This window comes from Dipodomys spectabilis, unplaced genomic scaffold, assembly GCF_019054845.1.
Source record: "Dipodomys spectabilis isolate Male_0828 unplaced genomic scaffold, ASM1905484v1 ptg000108l, whole genome shotgun sequence".
In the NCBI taxonomy this organism is placed as follows: domain Eukaryota; kingdom Metazoa; phylum Chordata; class Mammalia; order Rodentia; family Heteromyidae; genus Dipodomys; species Dipodomys spectabilis.
Window position 1 is genome coordinate 5,009,351 of NW_024870785.1, and position 22,988 is coordinate 5,032,338.

Genomic DNA, 22,988 nt, shown 5'->3' on the forward strand with positions numbered 1-22,988 from the left:
ATTAATCATTAGAACCCTCAGAGGGGCTTTTTTTGTTTTTTTGGTTGGTCATGGGCCTGGGCCTGGGCCTGGGCACTGACCCTCAGCTCTTCAGCTCAAGGCAAGTGCTCCACCACTTGAGCCATAGCACCACTTCTGGTTTTCTGGTGGTTAATTGGAGATAAAGAGTCTCAGAAACTTTCCTGCCCAGGCTGGTTTTGAACCACGCTCCTCAGATCCCAGCCTCCTGAGTAGCTAGGATTACAGGCATGAGCCACTGGTGCCTGACTTTTTTAAAAAAACTTTTTTTTTTTTTGGGGGGGGGGGTTGGTTGTCCAGTCGTGAGGCCTGAACTCTGGGCCTGGGTGCTGCCTCTCAGCTCTTCAGCTCAAGGCTAGTGCTCTACCACTTCAGCCACAGCGCAACTTCCGGCTTTTTTCTTTTTGCTTATGTGGTGCTGAGGAGTTGAACCTAGGGCCTCAGGCATTCAAGGCAAGGGCTCTACCACTGAGCCACCTTCCCAGCCCTAAAAAACATTTTTTGGGGTTTTTTTTTTGTCGGTTGTGGGCCTGAACTCTAGGCCTGGGCACTGTCCCTCAGCTCTTCAGCTCAAGGTTAGCGCTGTACCACTTGAGCCACAGCACCACTTCCAGCCTTTTCTGCTTATGTGGTGCTGAAGAATCGAACCCAGGGCCTCAGGCATGCAAGGCAAGTGCTCTACCACTGAGCCACCTTCCCAGCCCCTAAAAAACATTTTTTTTTTTTTTTGTCGGTCGTGGGGCTTGAACTCTGGGCCTGGGCGCTGTCCCTCAGCTCTTCAGCTCAAGGCGAGCGCTCTACCACTTGAGCTACAGCGCCACTTCCAGTTTTCTGGTGGTTTCTTGGAGATAGGAGTCTCACGGTCTCTCCTGCCCGGGCTGGCTTTGAACCGCGATCCTCAGATCTCAGCCTCCTGAGTAGCTAGGATTACAGGCGTGAGCCACCAGCGCCCGGCTAAAAAACATTTTTGACACAAGGATCTCCCTGAGTTGCTGAAGTTGACCTCCAACTCCTGGTCTCAGGCAATCTTCCCTAAACCTGCCAAACAGGAGTATAGCCCAGGCCCACTTCTGCAGAGCTTATGATACACAGATTATTAAGCTTTACCTCATTTTTGCATTCAGGATCTTGTTGCAGAGCTGAGTATGATGGTATATACTATTCAAGGCTAAGGCAGGATGATTGCTTATACAGGCGACATAGTAAGACCCTATTACCTCCCCCCCCCAAAAAAAGTCTTCCAGGAAGGGGATGAGGGGATGGAATAAGGAATGTTACTATCTGGAAAGTCCTCTGAGTAATCCTGTCCATAGGCCAGGCTTAGGAACCTTCGTTCTAGTTTCCTGGGGGATGATGGCTAGGAGGAGTCCCTTGTGTCAGATCCTCCAAGCAATAGTAGGATTGCCTCCCCTCCCTTAGAAACTGAGACTATCGCAATCTCAGCACGGGACAGTTGACTCAGCTCGAATTCTGAACTGTTAAGCAGGAGAGCCTGGATTTCTGTCAGATTATAAGTGTCTTGTTTCTGAGAGCCTTTGTGGTATAGATGGAACTGGGTAGAGCAGGAGCTGGATTAAGAGGTGAAGTCTCTTTGCCTGGTTTGGAATGGCCAGTGTGCCTTGTCACTGCCTGCCTTTGACCAGTTGGCGCATTGTGCTCTGAAGCAGCTAAAGTCTCCTCCCATCTCCCAGGTCACTGGGTGCCTGCCCAGCTGCCTGAGTCTGGGCACAAAGGCCGTAGGCTTCTGTGGCTTGCTTAAGTGGCAATTCTTAGAATGTGGTGGAGAGTCTGCCCTGTGAGATTAGAGTGCAGTGTGTGGGCAGGAGACAAAAATAGTTATTCTTAACCTGCAGGAAGGGAGGAGGGAAGATTGGGAGTGCTGCTCCTTGGACAGGTCTCTAACGTGCTTGTTTATAGAAATGGCATGCTGAGGTCTGGCTGCAGCAACTTGCAACGGAGGTATTTATAACTCGTATTGAGTGGGATTGAGAAGTGGGGTAAGGGAGGGGAGGGAAGCGAGAAGCTGGTGGCAGCAAAACATGGCAACAAAACCAGATTGCTTTCCTCCCTGTTGCTGGGGATTCCTTTTCAGTTGGAGGTTACCAGATCCGGGATGACCCTGGCCTTTTGTGACCCTGGCCTTAGTTCCCTATCTCAAGGGAGCAGTTATTCCTATGCCATTGGCAGACTGCCTATAGTAAGAAGTCTCTCGCACTGAGAGAGAGAAAACCTTAATAGTTAATGCCACAGGTCTGTGCATGGAGCCCTTCTCTAACAGGGACCATTGTCTTGGTTCCACAAATTGGCTCTTTAATTGGCTGGTGTTACCTCCTCTGTAGCTCTTAGACTGATCAGACAGACAGACAGACAGACAGATAGATAAGAAAAAGCTTACAAGACTCTACCCAGAGTGTCTGTGATTGGGTTAGGATTGTGCTAATGGATCTGGGACTTCTTGGGATCCAGTGTTCTGCGGCATGTGTGGCAGGTGGCTCTGAACTCTGGAGAGCTCTTTGCTCTCCTCCACTTAGCACTCACGTGGACTGCTCCTCCTTTCTAGAAACACTGTTTTGCTGACTTCCTGGTTCTCCTTTTCTCCATACTCTAAAAATAAAGTCTTGGACTGGGAAGGTGGCTTAGTGGTAGAGTGCTTGCCTTGCATGCATGATGTCCTGGGTTCGATTCCTCAGCACATTAGTGGACAAACTGGAAGTGGCGCTGTGGCTCAAGTGGTAAAGTGCTAGCCTTGAGCTGAAGAGCTGAGGAACAGTGCCCAGGCCCAGAGTTCAGGCCCTATGACTGGCAAAAAAAAAAAAAAAGTCTCCCCAAAGTTTTGTGCTTAGTCTCTCCCAACCCTCCTTCCCTCTGTCTTCTCCTGCCTTAGGACTTTCACCTTCATGTGAATAATTCTGAGGTCCTTCTTTCTAGTTCTGTCATTATCCAGGTCTTCTTTTTGATCATGGCACTACCTTGTTCACTGTCTCTAGAGGTTCAAACTTTGAGTCTTATTTTTCCTCATGGTGATACAGTGCCCAGTCTTATCCATTTTATTTGCTGTGTGGTTCTTTTTTTTTTGGGGGGGGGGTCGGTTGTGGGGCTTAAAACTCTGGGCCTGGGCCCTGTCCCTCAGCTCTTCAGCTCAAGGCAAGTGCTCTACCACTTGAGCCACAGTGCCACTTGTGGTTTACTGATGGTTCATTGGAGATAAGAGTCTCATGGACTTTCCTGCCCGGGCTGGCTTTGAACCGCTATCCTCAGATCTCAGCCTCCTGAGTAGCTAGGAATACAGGCGTGAGCCACCGGCGCCCGGCTGCTGTGTGGTTCTTGAATGCATTGTTTGTTCTCTAGTCTTCATGCTGATCTAGATTTTCATCGCTATCATACCTGACCTATTCAAGCAGTTTCCAAACTGGGTTTCCTAATTATGTGTGTTTTACAGGCATCACCAGGGTGTACCTTGTGTACTCTGCTGGGTATCTTTCCATGGTTTGGAAGAGCCCACAGGCTCCCTTGCCCACTTCTGCATTCATGATTTTTCCTGACTTGATTGCATCTCACCTCCTGATTTAATATTCTCTCAGATAATTATTGCTCACCTGCCCTGTTATTTCATGCCGAGAAATTTTGTCTCATATAACTTCCTCTACCGAGAATTCCTTGTCCTTATGTCCACCTGTCAGATCCTTTTGTACCATTAGACCCAGTCATCTTCCAGGAAAGCTTCTTGTTTATCTTCCCTGATCGTGATCCATCTTTCTTCCTACTCTTTGGGAATTTTATATCTTTTTTTTTTTTAGTGAAATAAGTCATTTTATTAGATGAATTCAGTTGTCTAATATTAAAATATACAAAGAAAAGTATGTGCAACCGTATCATAAAAGAGAATCACATTCCCATACCACTTAAACACATAGGAGTGTAAAAAAAAATAAATAAATGAACTGTTGCTGGGTACTGGTGGCTCATGCCTGTAATCCTAGCTACTGAGGAGGCTGAGGCCTGACGATCATGGTTCAAAGCCAGTCCAGGCAGAAAAGTCTGTGAGACTCCCTATCTCCAATAAACCACCAGAAAACCAGATGTGGTGCTGTGGCTCAAGTGGTAGAGCTCTCGCCTTGAGCTGAAAAGTGCACGGACAGTGGCTAAGCCCAGAGTTCAAGCCCCATGATCGACCAAAAAACCAAACAAACAAACAAAAATAAATTGTAGCCAGCCACTGTAGCTTATGCTTATAATCCTAGCTACTCAGGAGGCCAAGTCCTGGAGGATTGCAGTTTGAAGCCAGCCTGGACTGAGACTCCATCTCCAATTAACCAGCAAAAGTGCTAGAATGGAGACATGGCTCAAGTGGTAGAGTGCAAACTATGAGCAATAACGATGTAGTATGAAGAATGAGAGGTATATCTTTCACCTCTGAGCCACCTGTTTTTTCCATCTACTTTAATGAGAGCCAGAAGAGCACTTAAACACTAATGGCCTTATTCTTTCCTTCTCTCTTGGGAATAAGCTATTATGAAGCTATCCCTTTATCTCATTAAAGTGAGAAACATTTTGCCTGCCTCCTTTTTCTCAGGTAGATACAATACTATCCTGCATCGCACCGTTCACATAGGGACAGGTGGGCATGCCAGCTCTGTCTCACAGGACTCCTGTAGTAAGCCTGCCTGCTGGTAGCCTAGCTTTAGAGGAAAGATGACACCTGTTTCAAGCTGGTCTAGGCTTTCCAGCATCTTAATACTCTGTACTTGCCAGAGCAAAAGCTGGTTACAATGTGGGTACTGCCTCCCTTGAGAACGTGGAGAGTGGGAGCTCTTTTTTTCTGGGTTTTACTTATTCATGAAGCAGTGATCGTAGAGCTGAAAGTGTATCGAGTGTATGACCAGTTGCCAGCCCAAGTTTCTGTCAGAACTTTGGGCCATATCCTAGACTTTTTCTTTTCTTTTCTTTTCTTTTTTTTTTTAATTTTTTTTTTGGGGGGTCCGGTCGTGGGGCCTGAACTCTGGGCCTGGGCACTGTCCCTCAACTCTTCAGCTCAAGGCTAGTGCTCTACCACTTGAGCCACAGCGCCACTTCCGGCTTTTTTCTTTTTGCTTATGTGGTGCTGAGGAATCGAACCCAGGGCCTCAGGCATGCAAGGCAAGCGCTGTACCACTGAGCCACCTTCCCAGCCCTCTTTTCTTTTCTTTCTTTCTTTTTTTTGTCAGTCCTGGGACTTGAACTCGGCCTGGGCACTATCCTTGAGCATCTTTTGCTCAAGGCTAGTGCTCTACCACTTGAGCCACAACACCACTTCTGGCTTTTTCTGTGTATGTGGTACAGAGGAATCGAACCCAGGGCTTTATGCATGCTAGGCAAGCGCTCTACCACTGAGCCACGTTCCCAGCCCCATCCTAGACATTTTGTGAACAGCTATTTTCTCACAGGATCTCTTCTCTGCCTGTCTCCTCAAATGATGCTTGAGGCCAGAACTCTCACACTATTGGGGTTGCTTCCCATGTGGAAAGAAGCTGTAGTACCCAGGAAAAGATCTCAAATGAGTGTGACCTGAGAACCTCTGGGATTTCAAAAATCCTTTCAAGGAGTTTTTCATGTTATTTGTTTTCCAACTGTACATCCAAAAGAGGCCAGCTTTTCTTCATATGCTTCAACTAGAAACCATCACAACAGATTAAATGCAGATGCAGATATGAAAATCCAGCTGTTGTCTACAAAATGTAAAACAGTGCTATTCTTCCTATTTTTTTAGCATTTCATTTAATTAAAATGTTAATGAATAAAGAGTTTGTTATTATTACTATTCTTTTCTTTTTTTTAAAATCTGAGACTGAGACTCAAATTTGGTACCTGATGCTTTTGCTCACTGGCTAGCACTCTACCAACTGAGCCATGTCTCCAGCCTATCATTACTTTTAACTAGACAAATATCTAAAATATTTCCAATATAGGAGATACTATTTTATTTTATTTTATTTATTTATTTTTTTGGGTCTGGTCGAGGGGCCTGAACTCTGGGCCTGAGCGCTGTCCCTCAGTTCTTCACTCAATGCTAGCGCTCTACCACTTGAGCCACAGCACCACTTCCGGCTTTTTTCTTTTTGCTTATGTGGTGCTAAGGAATCAAACCCAGGGCCTCATGCATGCAAGGCAAGCGCTCTACCACTGAGCCACCTTCCCAGCCCTATAGGAGATACAAGTAGACACAATCTTCATAATCAAAAACTCTTTTGGGTCCTTAATAATTTCTAAGAGTATAAAAATATCCTGAGATGATACAGCTTGAGAATCTCTGGGCTTGGGAAAGAAACATTTCAAAATCTCCCTGGCTTAGCCAATAGTTTAGTTCTTGCTCATGCTGCCTATTCATTAGAGGTCAGCACTGGGGCTCTGTGAGGAGCCCATTTCATGCCTGCTGCTATGGAAAATTGTTATGCTGCAATCAGAAAAGTGTTATGCATTGATCTTTTAAAAAATGACATGGTAAGCTGGATGCCGGTGGCTCACACCTGTAATCCTAACCACTTAGGAGGCAGAGATCTGAGGATCGCAGTTCAAAGCTAGCCCCTGTAGAAAAGTCCCCCTGAGACTCTTATTTCCAGTTTGCCATTCAAAAACCAAAAGTGGCACTGTGGTTCAAAGTGGTAGAGCCCTAGCCTTGAGAAAAGAGCTCAGGGACATCACCCAGGCCCTGAGTTCAAACCCCATGACCAAAAAAAAAAAAAAAAAAAGCGACAAGGTAGAGAATGATATGAATGTGTAGCTTTATAAACAAATGAAAAACCTAAATCAAATGAAAACACATATTCTTGGGCTCTTCAAATGTGTTCCCCCCACATTACTGTGTCAAATGAGTTTTTAAAAAATTGTTTGAGGGGCTGGGAAGGTGGCTCAGTGGTAGAGCGCTTGCCTTGTATGCCTGAGGCCCTGGGTTCGATTCCTCAGCACCACATAAGCAAAAAGAAAAAAGCCGGAAGTGGCGCTGTGGCTCTAATGGTGGAGCGCTAGCCTTGAGCTGAAGAGCTGAGGGACAGTGCCCAGGCCCAGAGTTCAGACCCCACAACCGGACCCAAAAAAAAAAAAAAAAAAAAAATTGTTTGAGGAGAGAAAGAGACAGTGAGAGATCAGGGATGTGAGTAACAGAAGTTTGCTGTGCATAAGGTCCTGAGCCCGAAGTACATCCTTGGCCCTATCTCCTCCCTTTTTAGCATTGATTGTGCAATATTTAAGATTTACAGTTAGACTATCTGGGGTAATAGAGTGAGCAGTCAGGTACCCACCATCATCTTGACCTGTACCATGAAGCTTCCTTTGTGTTTGTCCTCTGCTGGACATGACCATTCAGTTTTAGATACTTGATGGAAAGCAATTATATTGACCTGAAATACCCCTAGTTTTCCTGAGCTTACTCATGTCTGATCTTTCACTGTTCCCAAAGCCTCTGCCAGGTGTCCATTTATTCGTCAGATGAGTATCAAGGGCTCATTGTGTGCCAGGCTAAAGTGCTAGGGATACATGGGGATTTGACCTAGGTCCTATCCTCAGGGAGCCCACCTTCTGATGGGGAGGAGAAAACATACCTGGACAGAGATAAAAGTAATGTCACTACTGCTTCTCTGTCCTAGGAAGACAAGTACATTGGGCAAGTAGAGAAAATGAAGGCAATAAAGCCAATCCGAAAGTCCTCTCAGCGGAGGAGACCTTTGAGCTAAGACCTGAGTGGATTAGCTCTGTGAATAGCTAAGGGAAGAATTGTTAGTCCGGAAAAGCAGTGTATGCAAAAGGCTATGCTAGAGACTGCTGAAGTTGTTGGAGGTTTTCAGGTGCCTAGAGCAGGGTGAGAGAGGGGGAGAGAGTATAGAGAAAGAGGTCAGAGGCTAGGCACTGGTGGCTCACGCCTATAATCCTAGCTACTCTGGAGGCTGAGATCTGAGGATCAGGGTTCAAAGCCATCTTGGGAAGGAATGTCTGTAAGACTCGGGTTTTTTTTTGTTTTTTGTTTTGTTTTGTTTTTTGCTTTTGTCATGGGCTTGAACTATGGGCTGCGGTGCTCTCCCTCAACTCTTCAACTCAAGGCAAGTAAGTGCTCTACCACTTGAGCCACAGTGCCACTTGCGGGTTTCTGGTGGTTTATTGGAGATAAGATGGCTTTTCCTGCCCAGGCTGGCTTTGAACTGCAATCCTCAGATCTCAGCCTCCTGAGTAGCTAGAATTACAGGTGTGAGCCACCGATGCCCGGCTCTGCAAGACTCATCTATAAACCACCAGAAAACCAGAAGTGGCACTGTGGCTCAAGTGGTAGAGCTAGCCTTGAGCTGAAGAGCTCAGGGACAGCACCAGGCCCAAAGTTCAAGCCCCATGACCGATGCAAAAACAAAACAAAACAAAAACCCTAAAAGAGGTCAGAGAGGTTGCCAGAGGCTCGATGATTTAGACCCTTGTAAATCTGGGTCAAGTATTTGGACTTGAACTTAAGGGAGATGGGAAGCCAGTGGAGGGGGAGTACAAGCAGAATAATGTAATGATTCCCCTTAAGCTTTAGAGAAATTGCCTTGACCTACATGTTGAGGAAAGACAGCAGGGACAAAGCCTGAACCAGAGAGTTACAGTCATACTCCAATGAGAGATGACAATGCTTGGAAACTCACTGGTGCACTGGCCTGCATTTACAGACTCTGACAGGAAGGAAAGCCTGTGCTGATTTCCACCATTGTGAGTTCTAGGCTTGCGGTGTCCTGCTACTGAATGTGCATGTCAGGGTTTACAAAGCCACCACCTAGACGCCATTCGTGTCCTGGGTGTTCTCAGTGTGTGGTGCTTCGAGGGTGTCCAGGCTTGTCTCCATGGGTAGGTTCTTTACTACCTGTTGGGAAAGAGACTGGAAGGATACGTGGAGAGGGAGAGAATTTTCTCAGTGTGTAAAGCCCATTGTATTGGAGTCTTACAAACATAAGCCCAGATACCCGAGACTTCACAGGAGCACTGGACTTTTAGGTCCTTTGAAAGTAGAGTTCAGTCCCAAACTTCCCTGCAAACAGGAAGCTGGTTTGAGTTAAGAACATAAAAAACAACTGATGCCCCCTGAATGTTTTTCCCTGCTCCTCCCCCTCCATAGAGCCAAAGGAAACTCCTTTTTTCCCCCTTGGATTGCTGCTTTAGAAAGCCAGAAAAAGCAAAAACCCATGCTTTGAAAATAAGCCAAGTTTTGAGCTCAGGCAAAACCTTTGCCTGTAGTGTTTTCCTAGTCAGGAAGCGTGTTCTGTGCGGGCCTAGGAGGACAGTGGCAGAAGAATACAAAGAACACAAAGGTGCCACAAGCAGAGCCAGTAATCCAAGCCTGGCAGGACCCAAGGGTCTGTAGCTGCCTTCCCAAACTAGACCTTCAGCTAGCTCGTCTACAGCCATAGGATCGATAAAGTGAGCCTTGACCAGAATTTTCTTTTAATGATATAGAATTCAAGAGCATCTTGAAGTATATAAAGTAAGAAAAGTACTATTTTAGGAAATGTTTCAGTTTGATGTACATATATGTACCCATGGGTCAATGGGTCATCGTTAAAAAAAAGTTATACAGCCAAGTGCCGGTGGCTCATGCCTGTAATGCCAGCTACTCAGGAGGCTGAGATCTGAGGATCAAGGTTCAAAGCAAGCCCAGGCAGGAAAAGCTATGAGTCTCTTATCTCCAATAAACCACTCAGAAAACTGGAAGTGGCGCTGTAGCTCAAGTGGCAGAGCGTTTGCCTTGAGCTGAAGAGCTGAGGGACAGTGCCCAGGCCCAGAGTTCAGGCCCCACGACCAACAAAAATAAAAAAAGTTACACACTAGCCAGGAGTCAGTGGCTCACGCCTATAATCCTAGCTACTTAGGAGGCTGAGATCTGAGGATCCTGGTTCAAAGCCAGCCCGGGCAGGAACATCCAGAAAACCAGAAGTGGCACTATGGCTCAAGTGGTAGAGCCCTTGTCTTGAGCTGAAGAGCTCAGGGACAGTGCCCAGGCCCAGAGTGCAAGACCCACAACTGACAAAAACAACAACAACTAAGCACTGAACCTTAAAGTCTGAGTAAATCACATCTTCCTGCTCTAGATTGCTGTTGGAAAATGCAGGCTAGCTTTACAATTCATTCTCAATAGCATTGGATCCTTTACCCACAAAACACCTACCTAGACTCCTTCAGAGGACATGACAGCTAAGAACCAGCAGTGTTGGTCTGGTTCTTTGGGATCAACACTGAAACATAGGGAGGTAAGGGATCCGTGAAAATGTGAACCCAAATGATTTGCCTTAGCCAGAACAGTGTGAAGAGAGTAGGAACTACAGTCTTTCAGCTCAGTGCATCTGGTTGGGTGACCTCTGCCATCCCTGTGGATTGTGCCAGCGAGGCGTTCTTTTTCCTTGTCTCTTCAATAAACAGTAGGTATGGTAGTAAAATCCTGAGTCCCTCTCCCTCTGGGATAATTAGAGACATGGAAGATGAATATCACCTCTAGACTTCCCAGGAGGATTTTGTGCTCTCCAGTCAGTGCCATGTGACTGTATGCCAGGCTTGTTGTGCTGAGACTCAAAGGTGGCAGGAGGCACAGGTCAGATCAGGCACTAAGGGTGTCTCTAGAGTGGTTTAACTCACATTAGTTGAGTGTCTTGGCTAAGCCAAGGGTAATTGGAAAATTTGGTGTTTGCTTCATGCTGTGAGTTGGTGCGCCGTGCCTAACCTGCTTCTACCTATGAGCAGACTCACCAGAATTCCTGGCTAGTAGCCCAAAAGACACCAAGACTCTTGGGGACCTTCTTAGGGGGTAGGCTCTGTTGTGTCATCTTGTGGGCATATTTTGACGTTTGGTTACCATAAGGCATTTCTCTCCAATCTAATTCAAACTAAAATGGCCCATGGACATAAGAATTTAAACCACTGCTCTATAAATGCACCCACTTCCCCCTTTGGGAAAATCAATTAGTATAATTATCTTAATTGGTTCCGGGCTTCCCTTTCTAGAAAACGGCCTGTGCTAGGAGATTTCATCCTGACACAAGTGTCGACATCACTTACTCATTTCTGACTCACATTGCTTTTTTTTTTGTCAGTCAAGGGGCTTGAACTCTGGGTCTGGGCGCTGTCCCTCAACTCTTCAGCTCAAGGTGAGCACTTCACCACTTGAGCCACAACGCCTTTTCTGGTTTTCTGGTGGTTTGTTGGAGATAAGAGTCTCATGGCCTTTTCCTGCCCGGGCTGGCTTTGAACTGCAATCCTCAGATCTCAGCCTCCTGAGTAGCTAGGCTTACAGGTGTGAGCCACCAGCGCCATCTCACATCGCCTTCTTAGGGCTGAGGATTCCCCAGAGACAAAGTTTTTTTTAGCAGATCACAGTCTGGCCTGTGTACTTGGCCATTCTACATTCAGAAGCTCTGTTCTCTGAGTCAAAGAAGAGCAAGGACCTCCCTGAGTATGGTGGGTACAGGAAGTGCAGATGACCAGCCAGGTGTGAGCAGAGCGTGAGGTGAAGTGACAAGCAGGGTACAGGACACTCCAGACCTCTCATGGGGTCACTGAGTGGAAAGACCCATGAACTAATTTGAAGTTAGTTCACTGTGGGTCATGTGGCTGCAGACTGTGGAGGGAAAATGCTGATTATGAGAGCGATGGCTCATATCTCAGAATCTCAGAGCACTTTGTGCTTTCATCTCTGTGGGAGTTGTGGCTTAATAATAATAATTAGAGTACTGTGAGCATCTATGATTTGCAAAACAGAGCATTAAGCTTTGTTTCTGCCTCTTAGGCTCTCAGTCTATGATCTGGCAGGCTCTGGGTGGTGGAGTCCTCTGATAGAGGGGAAAAGCATGCTGGAATGCAAAGGTCAGGAATACTATGAGTCGCCTAATTGATACCTAACATTCTTTTGGCTCCTGGTAGATCACAATGTCCTTTTCTTTGCAAAGACCCATGACCTCTCCTGAACTCATAGAGCCCCAGAGTCCTGTCTAGGCACCTAGTACTCCAGTGTAAACATGGTGCCTTTCCAGGTTGGAGGGATGCCTGCTCCTCTGTGGCCTGAGCTCTGCTTTAACCAGTTGATTATCTTTTCCATGGTCCCAGCAGACCGAGCCTGGTTAAATACAAGTGATGCACCTTACTGGCATTTTCCGTAAGATCAAGAGGCTGTGGCCCTAACAGCCTGAAGGAGTCGCAGCCCCCTCTCCTGAAGCTGAAGCATGGGGAAGCTAATGCTGCAGAGGATGCCCGGGTGTCTGCAGCACCTCACTTGCAAGCCGCGCTGTCTGTAATGATATTCCTCTGTCTTCCTCTCACAGGTGACCTTGGAGAAGGTTCTGGGAATCACCGTGTCTGGAGGCAGAGGACTTGCCTGTGACCCCCGATCAGGTTTAGTTGCCTACCCAGCTGGGTAAGTATTGAAGAACAGATCTTGTTGTGTGGGAGTTTCATAGCCATACCAGATCAGTCAGGGTGTGCATGGGGTTTCATGACATCTTCTGGAGCTCTCTCCGAGTTCATGTTTTGGTGCCAGGCTAGGTGAAGGCTCTTCATTATCTTTGTTATCATCCTATCCTGCTTTTTAGCCATCCCCTAGGACCTACCCACCTATACATACTCCATATTACAGAAACATCTTTAGCAACTATTTTATCTTCAGCAACTATTTTCTAATTGTTTTTAGAAACAGCTTTATCATGATGTGATTCTGTACATCTGAAATACCCAGTTCAGGGCTGTGTACCTAGCTCAGTGTTACTATGGTATTCTCAGGCCAGGATTTTGACCCCTAGCACCTTAGTAAACAAATACCCAATTCAATAGGTTTTAGTATTTTCACAGGGTGCCATCACCACAGTCAGTTTCAGAGCATTTTTAATGTCTTTTCCTAGAAGGAAACTGCATGTAGTAGGTACGGTGGTGTGTATGGGTAGTTCCGGCTGCTCTGATGTATGAAGACAGAGGATTGCTTGAGCCTAGGAGGTCAGCCCTGGGCAGCCTAGCAGTGACTGTCAGAAACAAAAATAAGAAAAAACCCAAAACTCTATATCCACTGACATCGTTCTCCAGCCCTCTTCCCTGGAACCCCAAGTCATAGGAAACACTTCCTCACGTTCCAGCTCCATAGATTTGTCTGTTCTGGGTATGTCATATAAATGGAATCCTAGAACATTTGGCTTTTTGTGCCCGGCTTCTTTCACTTAGCCTTATGTTTTCAAAGTTCCTTCATGTTGTAGCGTATGTCAGCACTCCATTCCTTTCTATGGCTGAATAATGCTCCATTTTGTAGATAAACTACATTGTATCTATTCTGTGGACATTTGGCTTCTTTCAACTTTTTAGCTGCTGTGGATAATGCCGATGTGATGGTGTCCCTGGCTTGAGTCACCTGGGAGGTGTCAGTTGTGATGTCCCGTGGAATAGGTGCTGGAGTTCTTGCCCTGCTGCCTTTCCATCCGCCAGCTGTAGCTTCTTACGTTTCCACAGAAGTGTACCTCCAGTAGCAGCTCCCTCTAGTTCTTCCTGGGAGCCTCTGTCTCTTGCTGGTGCAGGAACATGAAAATGAGAAGGGCCGCAGCTCTGCTTTCCTTGCCCAGCCACCAGCCTGGGGATGTCTACTTCCCTGGCATGATAGCCTAGCAACTTTTCAGTCTCACATTTTCTTAGTTTCACCTTCTCACTACCTTTATCGAGTACTTATTTCATGCCAGATGCTTTTAAAACACTTGACATGAGCTGTAGTACTCAGCGTAATCGTGTGAGGTTGGTCCTTTGCTGCCTCTATACATTGAGAAGTAAGTAGATTGAAGGAGGTGATGCAGCTTGTTCAAATTGGGATAACTGGCGTGAGTTCTGGGGTCTAGTCCTATAGCCTGGCTGCATACAGCATGGGGTAGGGAAGACCAGACTTTCCGGTTATTTTTCAAGCTGCTCTTCCTCTAAGCTGTTTACTTGCCATTCAAAGAAGAGCCTAGTTGATGGGCAGCTCCTTGTACCCAGGAGACTTCTGCCCCTGGCTTTGAAGATCCATGTCTCCCCTAAAGAGTCCTGTAGTGTCTGGTGTCAGTAGGTGGGGTGTTGTTGGAGATGCTGTGGCTGGGCCTGGCAGAGGCAAGTCTGGCCTCCCTCCTCCTCTCCTACAGGCCTGTGCTGTTGGATAACCCTTGCTGCCTGCCTCAGGGGAATTCCACTCGTTCCTGCCTCTGCTTGGAAAAGCCAGGTTCCTTCTTGTTGGAGGTGGGGCTGAGGCTAGACCTAGAGTGGGCAGGAAAGGCCTGGGGCGCTGCTCCGTGCATGTGCTTGCTGAGCTCTGCGTCCCCACCCTGGAGCCCAGTTGCCCCCCTCTTGTCCACATTCCCTGGGCCTCACGCTCAGAGCCTTTAAGAGCGGCATGTGCTTGATGTTTTGGGGCAGGTTCCAGCCCTGTGCAGGCACCTGGGTGTTCCAGTCCTCCAGGTCGTGTCTGGGACTTACCTGGTGTAGCCTCCAGAAAGTTTCCTGAATGTACTTCCTGGGCCAGCCCTGGACAGTACCCCTGGTCAGTTTGAATGCAGGCCTTTGGATTTCTTAGAACTTCAGTCTCTCTGCAAATGTCCTCTTTCTGGGTGTTTGAGTGGTGCTCTTGCTGAAGCTCCCTGATATGATTTTGGGGTATCTGAGGATCCCCACAGTCTACATGAATGAACCCAAACAGGTTCTTCCCACCCTCTCTTCCTATCTGCTAATCCTAATACACCCTCCACCCCCACTCTTGTTCCTGTTCCTCTCGCTGTGCTGGGAGCCAGCTCAGGTATCCTAGAAACAAGGAGAGAAACAAAACTCAGAAAATGCTCCCAGAGGCTTAGTAGCAAATATCAAACCAAAACAAAGTTTTCCGAGAGGAAACAAGACTGCACAGCGGGCCGAGCAGAGGTAGGCTGGGACTCCAGGCTGAGCGTTGTCTCTAGGCAGAGACCCCCTTGGTTTTAGTGGTCCCTGCTTCTCTTCTCCAGCGTTCTCCCTGTGCTCCCACTTTCCCAACAGGAAGCCCACCTCTCAACGGTCACATTTACATCCCTTTGCCACCCTAGTGTAACCATTTAATGAGTCCAAGTCAAAAAAAGAAGCTAGCGCATCAGATATGTTACTAGAAAGCTTAGAGCAGCTGAACAAACTCAGTCCTTGAGTCTGACAAGAGAAGAATTCAGGCAATAAGCAAAACGTAGCAAAGGTGAGAGGAAAGTTTATCAGAAAAGAAATATGGCAGAGAAAGAAAGCATGTGGCTTAGCCATGCCACAGGAAGACAGCGCTGAGCCATTCCTGACACTTGGGCCATCTTTCTTTTTTTTTTTTTTTGGTCGGTCGTGGGGCTTGAACTCTGGGCCTGGGAGCTGTCCCTCAGCTCTTCAGCTCTACCACTTGAGCCACAGCGCCACTTCGGTTTTCTGGTGGTTTATTGGAGATAGGAGTCTCATGGTCTCTCCTGCCCGGGCTGGCTTTGAACCATGATCCTCAGATCTCAGCCTCCTGAGTAGCTAAGATTACAGGCGTGAGCCACCAGCGCCCAGCGGGCCATCTTTCTTTTTACAGACTGTCCTTGGTTAATAGTAAGAATCAAGGGCTTTTTGATTGGTGGGCTTCTGTTTCCTGTAAGGTTGTGATGCCATAGATTTACAGTTATTTCCCAAGTCTTTTATCCTTACTTCCTTATTCTTTGTAGCCCCTGTCCCCATTTCTTATCAGGCAGGTTTTGATTTGTCAGCTTATCCTGCCATCTGCCAGCTGTGTAGGCTGCAATTTCCCACCAGCTTTTCTACTAACCCACAACACAGGGACGCCAAGTGGGTCCCAGGCAGCTTCTTGCAGCGCCTACTCTGATGGAGCACCCTTCAGTGAGCTGAGCTTTCCCTAGCTGGGAAAGCTGGCAGCCCTGCTGCCACTGTGGAGCCCGTCCAGTGCCAGAGTGAGCTGGTGAGTGCTCTGAGCCAAGTGCTCTGAGCTGCCTCAGGACCTCTGAGTGGGGAGCACCCTAGCAAGGAGACCAGGCTTCCCCAGCAGCCTCTTAGTTTGCTCTAAGTAGAGAGAAAGGGAAAACTCACTTTTTTTTTTTTTTTTTTTTTTTTAATTTTATTTTATTTTTTTATTGTAAAGCTACTATACAGAGGGTTACAGTTACATGAGTGAGGTTATGAGTACACTTCCTCTTGAACATTGTTACCCCCTCCATTGTTTTCCCCCTACCATCCCCTCCCTCCCTCCCTTCCCCGAGGTTCTTTTTTTTTTTTTTTTTTTTTGATTGTGATTAAATGATTACATAATTTCAAAGTCACAAGTTCATTCTAACTTCCCTGGAGCAAATTGTCTACCACAGTCTGTAATATATAACAGTGTTCACATGTTATATACCATATTTGTGATCAGCAGCATGAGGATATTTAGTAGTGGTTCAACCAGATGAGCGGGAGTTCTTTGTTTCTTAAGTCCTGTTAGTTTTGTCGTATCACTAACCTTTTGGATTTAGCATCCACTTATGAGGGAGACCATGTACCGTTTGTCTCTTCGTTCTTGGCTTACCTCGCTCAACATGATTCCTTCTAGCTCCATCCATTTCCCTGCAAATGCCATTATTTTGTCATTTCTAATGGCTGCATAATATTCCATTGTGTATAGATACCACAATTTTTGGATCCATTCATTTTGTGGTGGGGCACCTAGGTTGGGAAAACTCACTTTTGAGAAGGTCCTCTGTGTACTCAACCTAAGTTGGATTTTACACTGAGATTGTGCACTGAGCTCCACGCGGGGGCTCCCAGGATGCAGGCACAGGCACAGTCTTCTCCTGACGAGGTCTGGTGAGCTCTGACCTTCAGGAGCGCAGAGCGCCCCTTGCTCCATGAGACAAGCTGGATGGGCTGCCCATCAGAGTCCTTGGTGCCTTTCCTATGGCTTCCCGCGTCTCTCACACACACTGCAGGGCCCTCCATCTTCCATAACAGTCAGCTCATGACACATGCGTTCCTCTTGTCCAGAAGAGTGGTGAGTAAGCCCGGCAGGGTCACTGCTTCCACAGGCTTAGGCTGCAGGCTGATAGAGCAAACTAGAAGCATGCGAACAAGGAAGGGAGCAAGGTGGTGTCAGAGAGTGGCAAGTATTGGGAAAAATAAAATGGTGATGGGACATAGAGTAAGTGAACAAGGGGGAGTATAGGGGGCTGCTATAAAATTCGGGGGTTCAGGACTCAGTGATGGGGGAACATTAGAACTAAACTTGAATGACATGGAGGAAGTGGCACGTGAGATTTCACACCAGAGTGTTCCAGATGGAGGAATTGTCAAGTGCAGAGGTCCCAAGGAAAGGAGGAATCACTTTATGTGTTGGAGCTACTGGTCAGCATACCAGAATGAGGGGGAGGAGGGTGCTCAGATCCTACCATTACCACCGCTGCTCGTGGAGATTCTCCTTTGAGCAGACAGGAGTCCTATACCACCAGCCATGGAATTCATGGAGTTACTGTTACCCAGTCTGTGAAGTGGCTCAGAACAAAGATGGCAGCGGAACTCATGGAAGACCACCAGCCACGCCCCCAGCAAAAGTGTTAGCTGCCTTGTCTCTTGGGATAATTGAAGTTCACAGATTTCCCTCTTTGGAAGTGAATCTGGATGAGTACAGTTTCAGGAAACTCAGTAGTATCCAGAAAGTCTGGTATAGGACACGGTAGGACTTCCTATTGGAACTGTTGACCATCTGGAAAGTAGTTGCCTCTGACCCTTGTTTAGGGTGTCCTTCAAGAAAATAACATAAGTCAGGCACTGGTAGCTCACGCCTGTAGTCCTATAGGTACTCAGGAGGCTGAGATCTGAGGATCACTGTTCCAAAAGCCAGCCCGGGGGACTGGGAAGGTGGCTCAGTGGTAGAGCGCTTGCCTTGCATGCCTGAGGCCCTGGGTTCGATTCCTCAGCACCATATAAGCAAAAAGAAAAAAGCTGGAAGTGGCGCTGTGGCTCAAGTGGTAGAGTGCTAGCCTTGAGCTGAAGAGCTGAGGGACAGCGCCCAGGCCCAGAGTTTGGCCCCACGACCAGACCAAAAAAACAAACAAACAAACAAAAGCCAGCCCGGGCAGGAAAGTTTGTGAGACTCTTATCTCCAATAAACCAGTAGAAGATCAGAAGTGGAGCTCTGGCTCAACGATAGAATACTTGCCTTGAGCTGAAGAGCTGAGGGACAGCACCTAAGGCCAGAGTTCAAGCCCACGACCAACAGAAAAAAGAAAAAGAAAATAGCATAAGACACCACGCTGGTTGACTATTCATCATCTTCAGTTCCCACAGCAGTTCTGTGAGGTAGATAGTACTTCATAGATGAGGAAATGGAGGTTCGGAGGAGTGAAGGAACATGTGCAAGATCACACTGTATTAGCAGAGAGGTCTGGCTGGTTGCTCTTGTTCTTTCTGCCCTGTACTGCCCCGGGGCATCACTCGAGCTATCCCAAATGCTATGATGTGGGAGAACCATGGACTTCCCCTTGGGCCCTAATCCAAGGTCTGCCACTAGGCTGTTCCTCAGCATTCAGCTCTGAGATCCTGTGGCTAGTGACTTACCTTTATTTTTTTTTAAATTTACATTGTTATTTTAGAGATGATAAGCAGCAGACACTTACATGCATCAGGTAATAAGTACATTTCCCTCTGTACAATGTCGTCTGTTCCTTTATTCTCTCCCGTGCCCTCACTCCCATTCCCACCCACTTTCAGCAATGTCCAGTGTCCACTGCTGCAATTTTTCACCCTTTTTCCTCGGATTCTGTGCCCTCCTCCAACCCTCCTACAGATGTGCACATGAATACACTGTGTATAAGATAAAGAATACAGTCATCAGAAAAAGAAAAAACAAATTAAGAAAAAAGTCCTTTAGGGGCTGGGAAGGTGGCTCAGTGGTAGAGCGCATGCCTTCCATGCCAGAGGCCCTGGGTTCGATTCCTCAGCACCACACAAGAAAAAAGCTGGAATTGGCACTGTGGCTCAAGTGGTAGAGTGCTAGCCTTGAGCTGAAGAGCTGAGGGACAGTGCCCAGGCCCAGAGTTCAGGCCCCATGACTGGACCCCAAAAAACAAACAAAGAAAAAAGTCCTTTGTTTCCATGTCTTTGGAGTTCATTTCAGTATGTATATTATTTTATATACATGTGAAGAGGCACTTGAGTATTGTACCTGTGTGATGCTCTCCTAAGACTACCCTCTTTTGATTTCACTGTGTGTGAGTATCTAGAATCCTGTGTAATTTCTCATGTCCCAGTGCATTTTAGATCTGTGTATGCACTGTTTGTCTCTCTTACCATGTTTGTTTTAGTTTTACCCATTTCCCTGCAAATGACATTATTTTATTCTTTCTAATGGCTGTGTAAAATTCCATTGTATATAGGTACCACCTTTTTTTTTTTGATCCACTCATCTAATGAGTGGATCTGGACTGTTTTCATATCTTGTGACTAGTGTGGCAGTGAACATGGCTGTGCAGGTGGCCTTGTCATACCCTGGCTCATGATGCTCAGGATAGATGTCGAGGAGTGGTGTGGCTGGGTCATGTGGAAGGTCTGTGTTTGGTTTTTGAGGAACCTCCAGACTGCTTTCCTGAGTGTTGTACGAGTTTAACTTCCCACCAGCAGAGGCGTAGGGCTCCTGTTCCCCCATTTCCCCACCAGCATTTGTTGTTCAAATTCAGTATGTTGGGGTGAGATGGAATTTCAGAGTTTTTATTTGCATTTCCTTTATGGCCAGAGCTGATGAGCATTTCCTCATGTGTTTCTTTGACATTTTTATCTCTTCTGAGAAGTCTCTCCTTAGCTCCCTTGCCCATTTAGTGATTGGTTTGTTAGGTTTGGGAGAGGTTAGTTTCTTGAGCTCCTTGTATTTACTGGATATTAGACCTTTGCTGACATATTGCTGGTAAAGATCTTTTCCTAGTTTTTCGGCTATCTTTCTAATTTAGTGACTATGTCCTTAGCTATGTAGAAACTTTTTATTTTGATGTAGTGCCACTTGTCAAGTCTCTCTCCTATCTATTGTGTTACTGGGACTCTATTCAGGAAGTTCCTGCCTATACCTAGAAGTTCTAATGTTTCTGCTACTCTGTTTCAGAGTTTTGGGTCTAAGTTGAGGTTTTGATCCCCATTGATTGATATTAGTGCATGGTGACAAGCAGGGGTCTACTTACAGTTTTCTGCATGTGGGTGCCATTTTCCCAGCACCAGTTGTTGAAGAGGCTATGTTTTTTCCACTGTATGTCTTTGGCTCCTTTTTCAAATATCAGATGATTGTAAGTATGTGATTTTATTTCTGGGTCTTCTAATCTATTCCATTGATCTTCAGGTCTATTTTTGTGCCAATATCAAGCTGTTTGAAATCTGGTATTGTGATACCACCCACATTGCTTTTTTTTTTTTTTTTGCTAGTCCTGGGGCTTGAACTCACTGTCCCTGAGCTGCTCAATGCTAGCACTCTACCACTTGAGCCACAGCGCCACTTGTGGCTTTTTCTGTGTATGTATGTGGTACCGAGGAATTGAACCCAGGGCTTCATGCATGCTAGGCAAGCACTCTATCACTGAGCCACCTTCCCAGCCCCCGCACCTTTTTTTTTTTTTGCCTAGAATTGCTTTGGTATTCTAAGTCTTTCATTGTTCCATATGAATTTTTGGGTCCTTTAGCTATAAGATCATGTCATCTGCAAATAGGGATAGTTTGATTTCTTCTTTCTCTATGTGGATCCCTTTTATGTCTTTTTCTTACCTCTTTGCTGTGGCTAAGAATTCCAGATCTATATTGAAGAGAGGTGGAGAAAGTGGGCATCCTTTCCTTGCTCCTGAGTTTAGGGGAAATGATTTTAGTTTTCTCCTAGTATGATGTAGGCTGTTGGTCTGTCATATATAGTAAGAAATGTTCCTTTTATTCCTAGTTTCTCCAAAGCATTTCACATGAATGGATGTTGTATTTTGTCGAAGGCTTTTTTTCTCATCTATTGAGATGATTATTGGTTTTTGTCCTTGGCTCTAGTGAATTACATTTATTGATTTGCATATGTTAAACCAGCCTTTTATCTGTGGGATGAAGCCTAATTGGTCATAATGTATGATTTTAAAATTTGTTTCTGGATTCTGTTGGTTGTTTTATTGAAGAGTTTTACATATGTGTTCATCAGAGAAATTGGTCTATAGTTCTCTCTCTCTTTTTTTTTTTTTTGCTGGATCCTTACTTGGTTTTGGGATGAGTGTGATGACTTACCATTTTATTTACCCTTCTCAAGCATGTATTGAGTGTCTGTCTAGAGCCTGGGAGCTTAACAGTAAACAGAATAAACAAAAACACCATTTTCACAAAGCTGGCAATCGATGCATGAAGTAAATTATATAGAATGTTACACGTTGAGATGTACTTTGGACAGAGTACAAACAGCCCTGGTGAAGGGCAGTAGGGTCTGCGGGAGCGGGTCGTAGTGCTACATGAGGCTAGAGGGATGGCTGTGCCATAGAGTCACCCTCTAATTTTACTTAGTCTGAAAGGAAAAGTCTGAAGGCACCAGGTCTCAGAGGCCTAGCTCATCATGGTGGCAGCAGGCCTGGGCTTGTGCAAGAAGGGGGTGTGGAAGGCCCGGCCTTCCCCTAGGGACGGAGGCCTCTTCTTCTTGTACAAGAGTGTACCGTCTCTGCACCCCCGGGCTCTGACTTCCCTGACTCAGCTCAGCCCAGCCCTCATGGTGGAGAGGGCTTGGTCCACTCTGCCTGGCAGGGACTTGGAGGTAGAGGGCCAGTGACTGATGTCAGCTGTGCCCCACCCTCAGCTCCCTAGCTGACTGAGGAACTTGCTGGAAGCTCACCAGGAAACACGAGGAGACTCCTGGGTGGTTTTGAGAACAGCCCTCATGTTCTCTTGGGAAGACCTCTACCATGACCCCATTCTACCCTCATGTGGCATCCGCAGTGGGGAAAGAGAGACTGTGGGGTGGTCTCTTGCTCGCTGACTTTCTCTGTGTTGGAAGGTCTCCAAATCTGAATAATTAGGAGCACCGTCTCTCCCTCCTCCCTCAACATAATGGTCTTCCTGTGTTCTCACCCTGCACACAGCCTCCCTTGCTCTTCTTCATCCCTTAGCGCAGGGGAGGATGGGGGAGCTCCTGCCCAAGTCACACTTCCTCTCCCCTGGTGCATCTTCTCCTGGGCATGTGAGGCCTGTGTCCCTGCTGCCTTTCCTGGGCATGACCCAAGACAGGGCTGTGCTCATGGGTGTGGTGGCACAGTCTTCTCGTCTCCTGCTGGAACTTTTGTGCTCTTGAAGCTGCAGATAGGCCATCGTAGGTGAGGAGGGAAGAGCAGAGCCTCGCTGAGCTGATTGTCCATGCTCCTTCTCCTGGGTAGCCTAGGAAGTCTTGGGGGAGCCATAGTTTGGGGCTTACTTAGAGTTTTGTCTCACCTCCTCAGGTGTGTGGTTGTGCTGTTCAACCCCCGGAAGCACAAGCAGCACCACATCCTCAACAGTTCCAGGTAGGAGGCAATGGGAGGGCACTGGCCCGGGGTCTCCAGAGAAGTGCCACGGTGCCCCTGGCATCTGCCAGCCTCGCCTTTGCAGAGGCTGGGGCTGGGATGCCCACCAGTGCCCATCTAAGCCTGCCCGTCTCTTTCAGGAAAACCATCACTGCCCTTGCCTTCTCCCCTGATGGCAAGTACTTGGTCACTGGAGAGGTGAGTGAGGAAGAGGATGGCCCGCCCACAGCAGAAAGCCACTATCCAGGCCATACTGCCATATAGCTGTCACTTTGACCTTTTGAATTAATGCCAAAGCCTGGTTTTGCTGTCCCTTGAAGTGTATACCAGGATCATCTGAGGGCTTGCTAACGCACACATTGCCGGGTCTGCCCCAAAGCTGTCTGTTCTCTGGATTCTGAGTTCCTGGGTTCCACTTACCATGAAGGTGAAGGAAGCACTGAGAACAGCCCTCATCCCCAGGCCCTACTGGGCCCACGA

At 46.9% G+C, this 22,988-nt stretch overlaps 2 protein-coding genes across 2 annotated transcripts in view; one reads left to right on the forward strand and one right to left on the reverse strand.

Annotated features, from left to right (window-relative positions):
- Ehd4 (EH domain containing 4) overlaps positions 1–22,988 on the reverse strand; it is a 738,029-nt gene that overhangs the window by 589,778 nt on the left and 125,263 nt on the right. The gene's annotated exons all lie outside the window — the stretch shown is intronic.
- The window catches only part of Mapkbp1 (mitogen-activated protein kinase binding protein 1), a 55,631-nt gene that overhangs the window by 15,526 nt on the left and 17,117 nt on the right, over positions 1–22,988 (forward strand). The window contains exons 2-4 of the mRNA XM_042687885.1: positions 12,318–12,409; positions 22,446–22,508; positions 22,649–22,706. Of these exons, the coding sequence (XP_042543819.1) occupies positions 12,318–12,409; positions 22,446–22,508; positions 22,649–22,706 (213 nt within the window). The remainder of the gene's footprint in view (positions 1–12,317; positions 12,410–22,445; positions 22,509–22,648; positions 22,707–22,988) is intronic.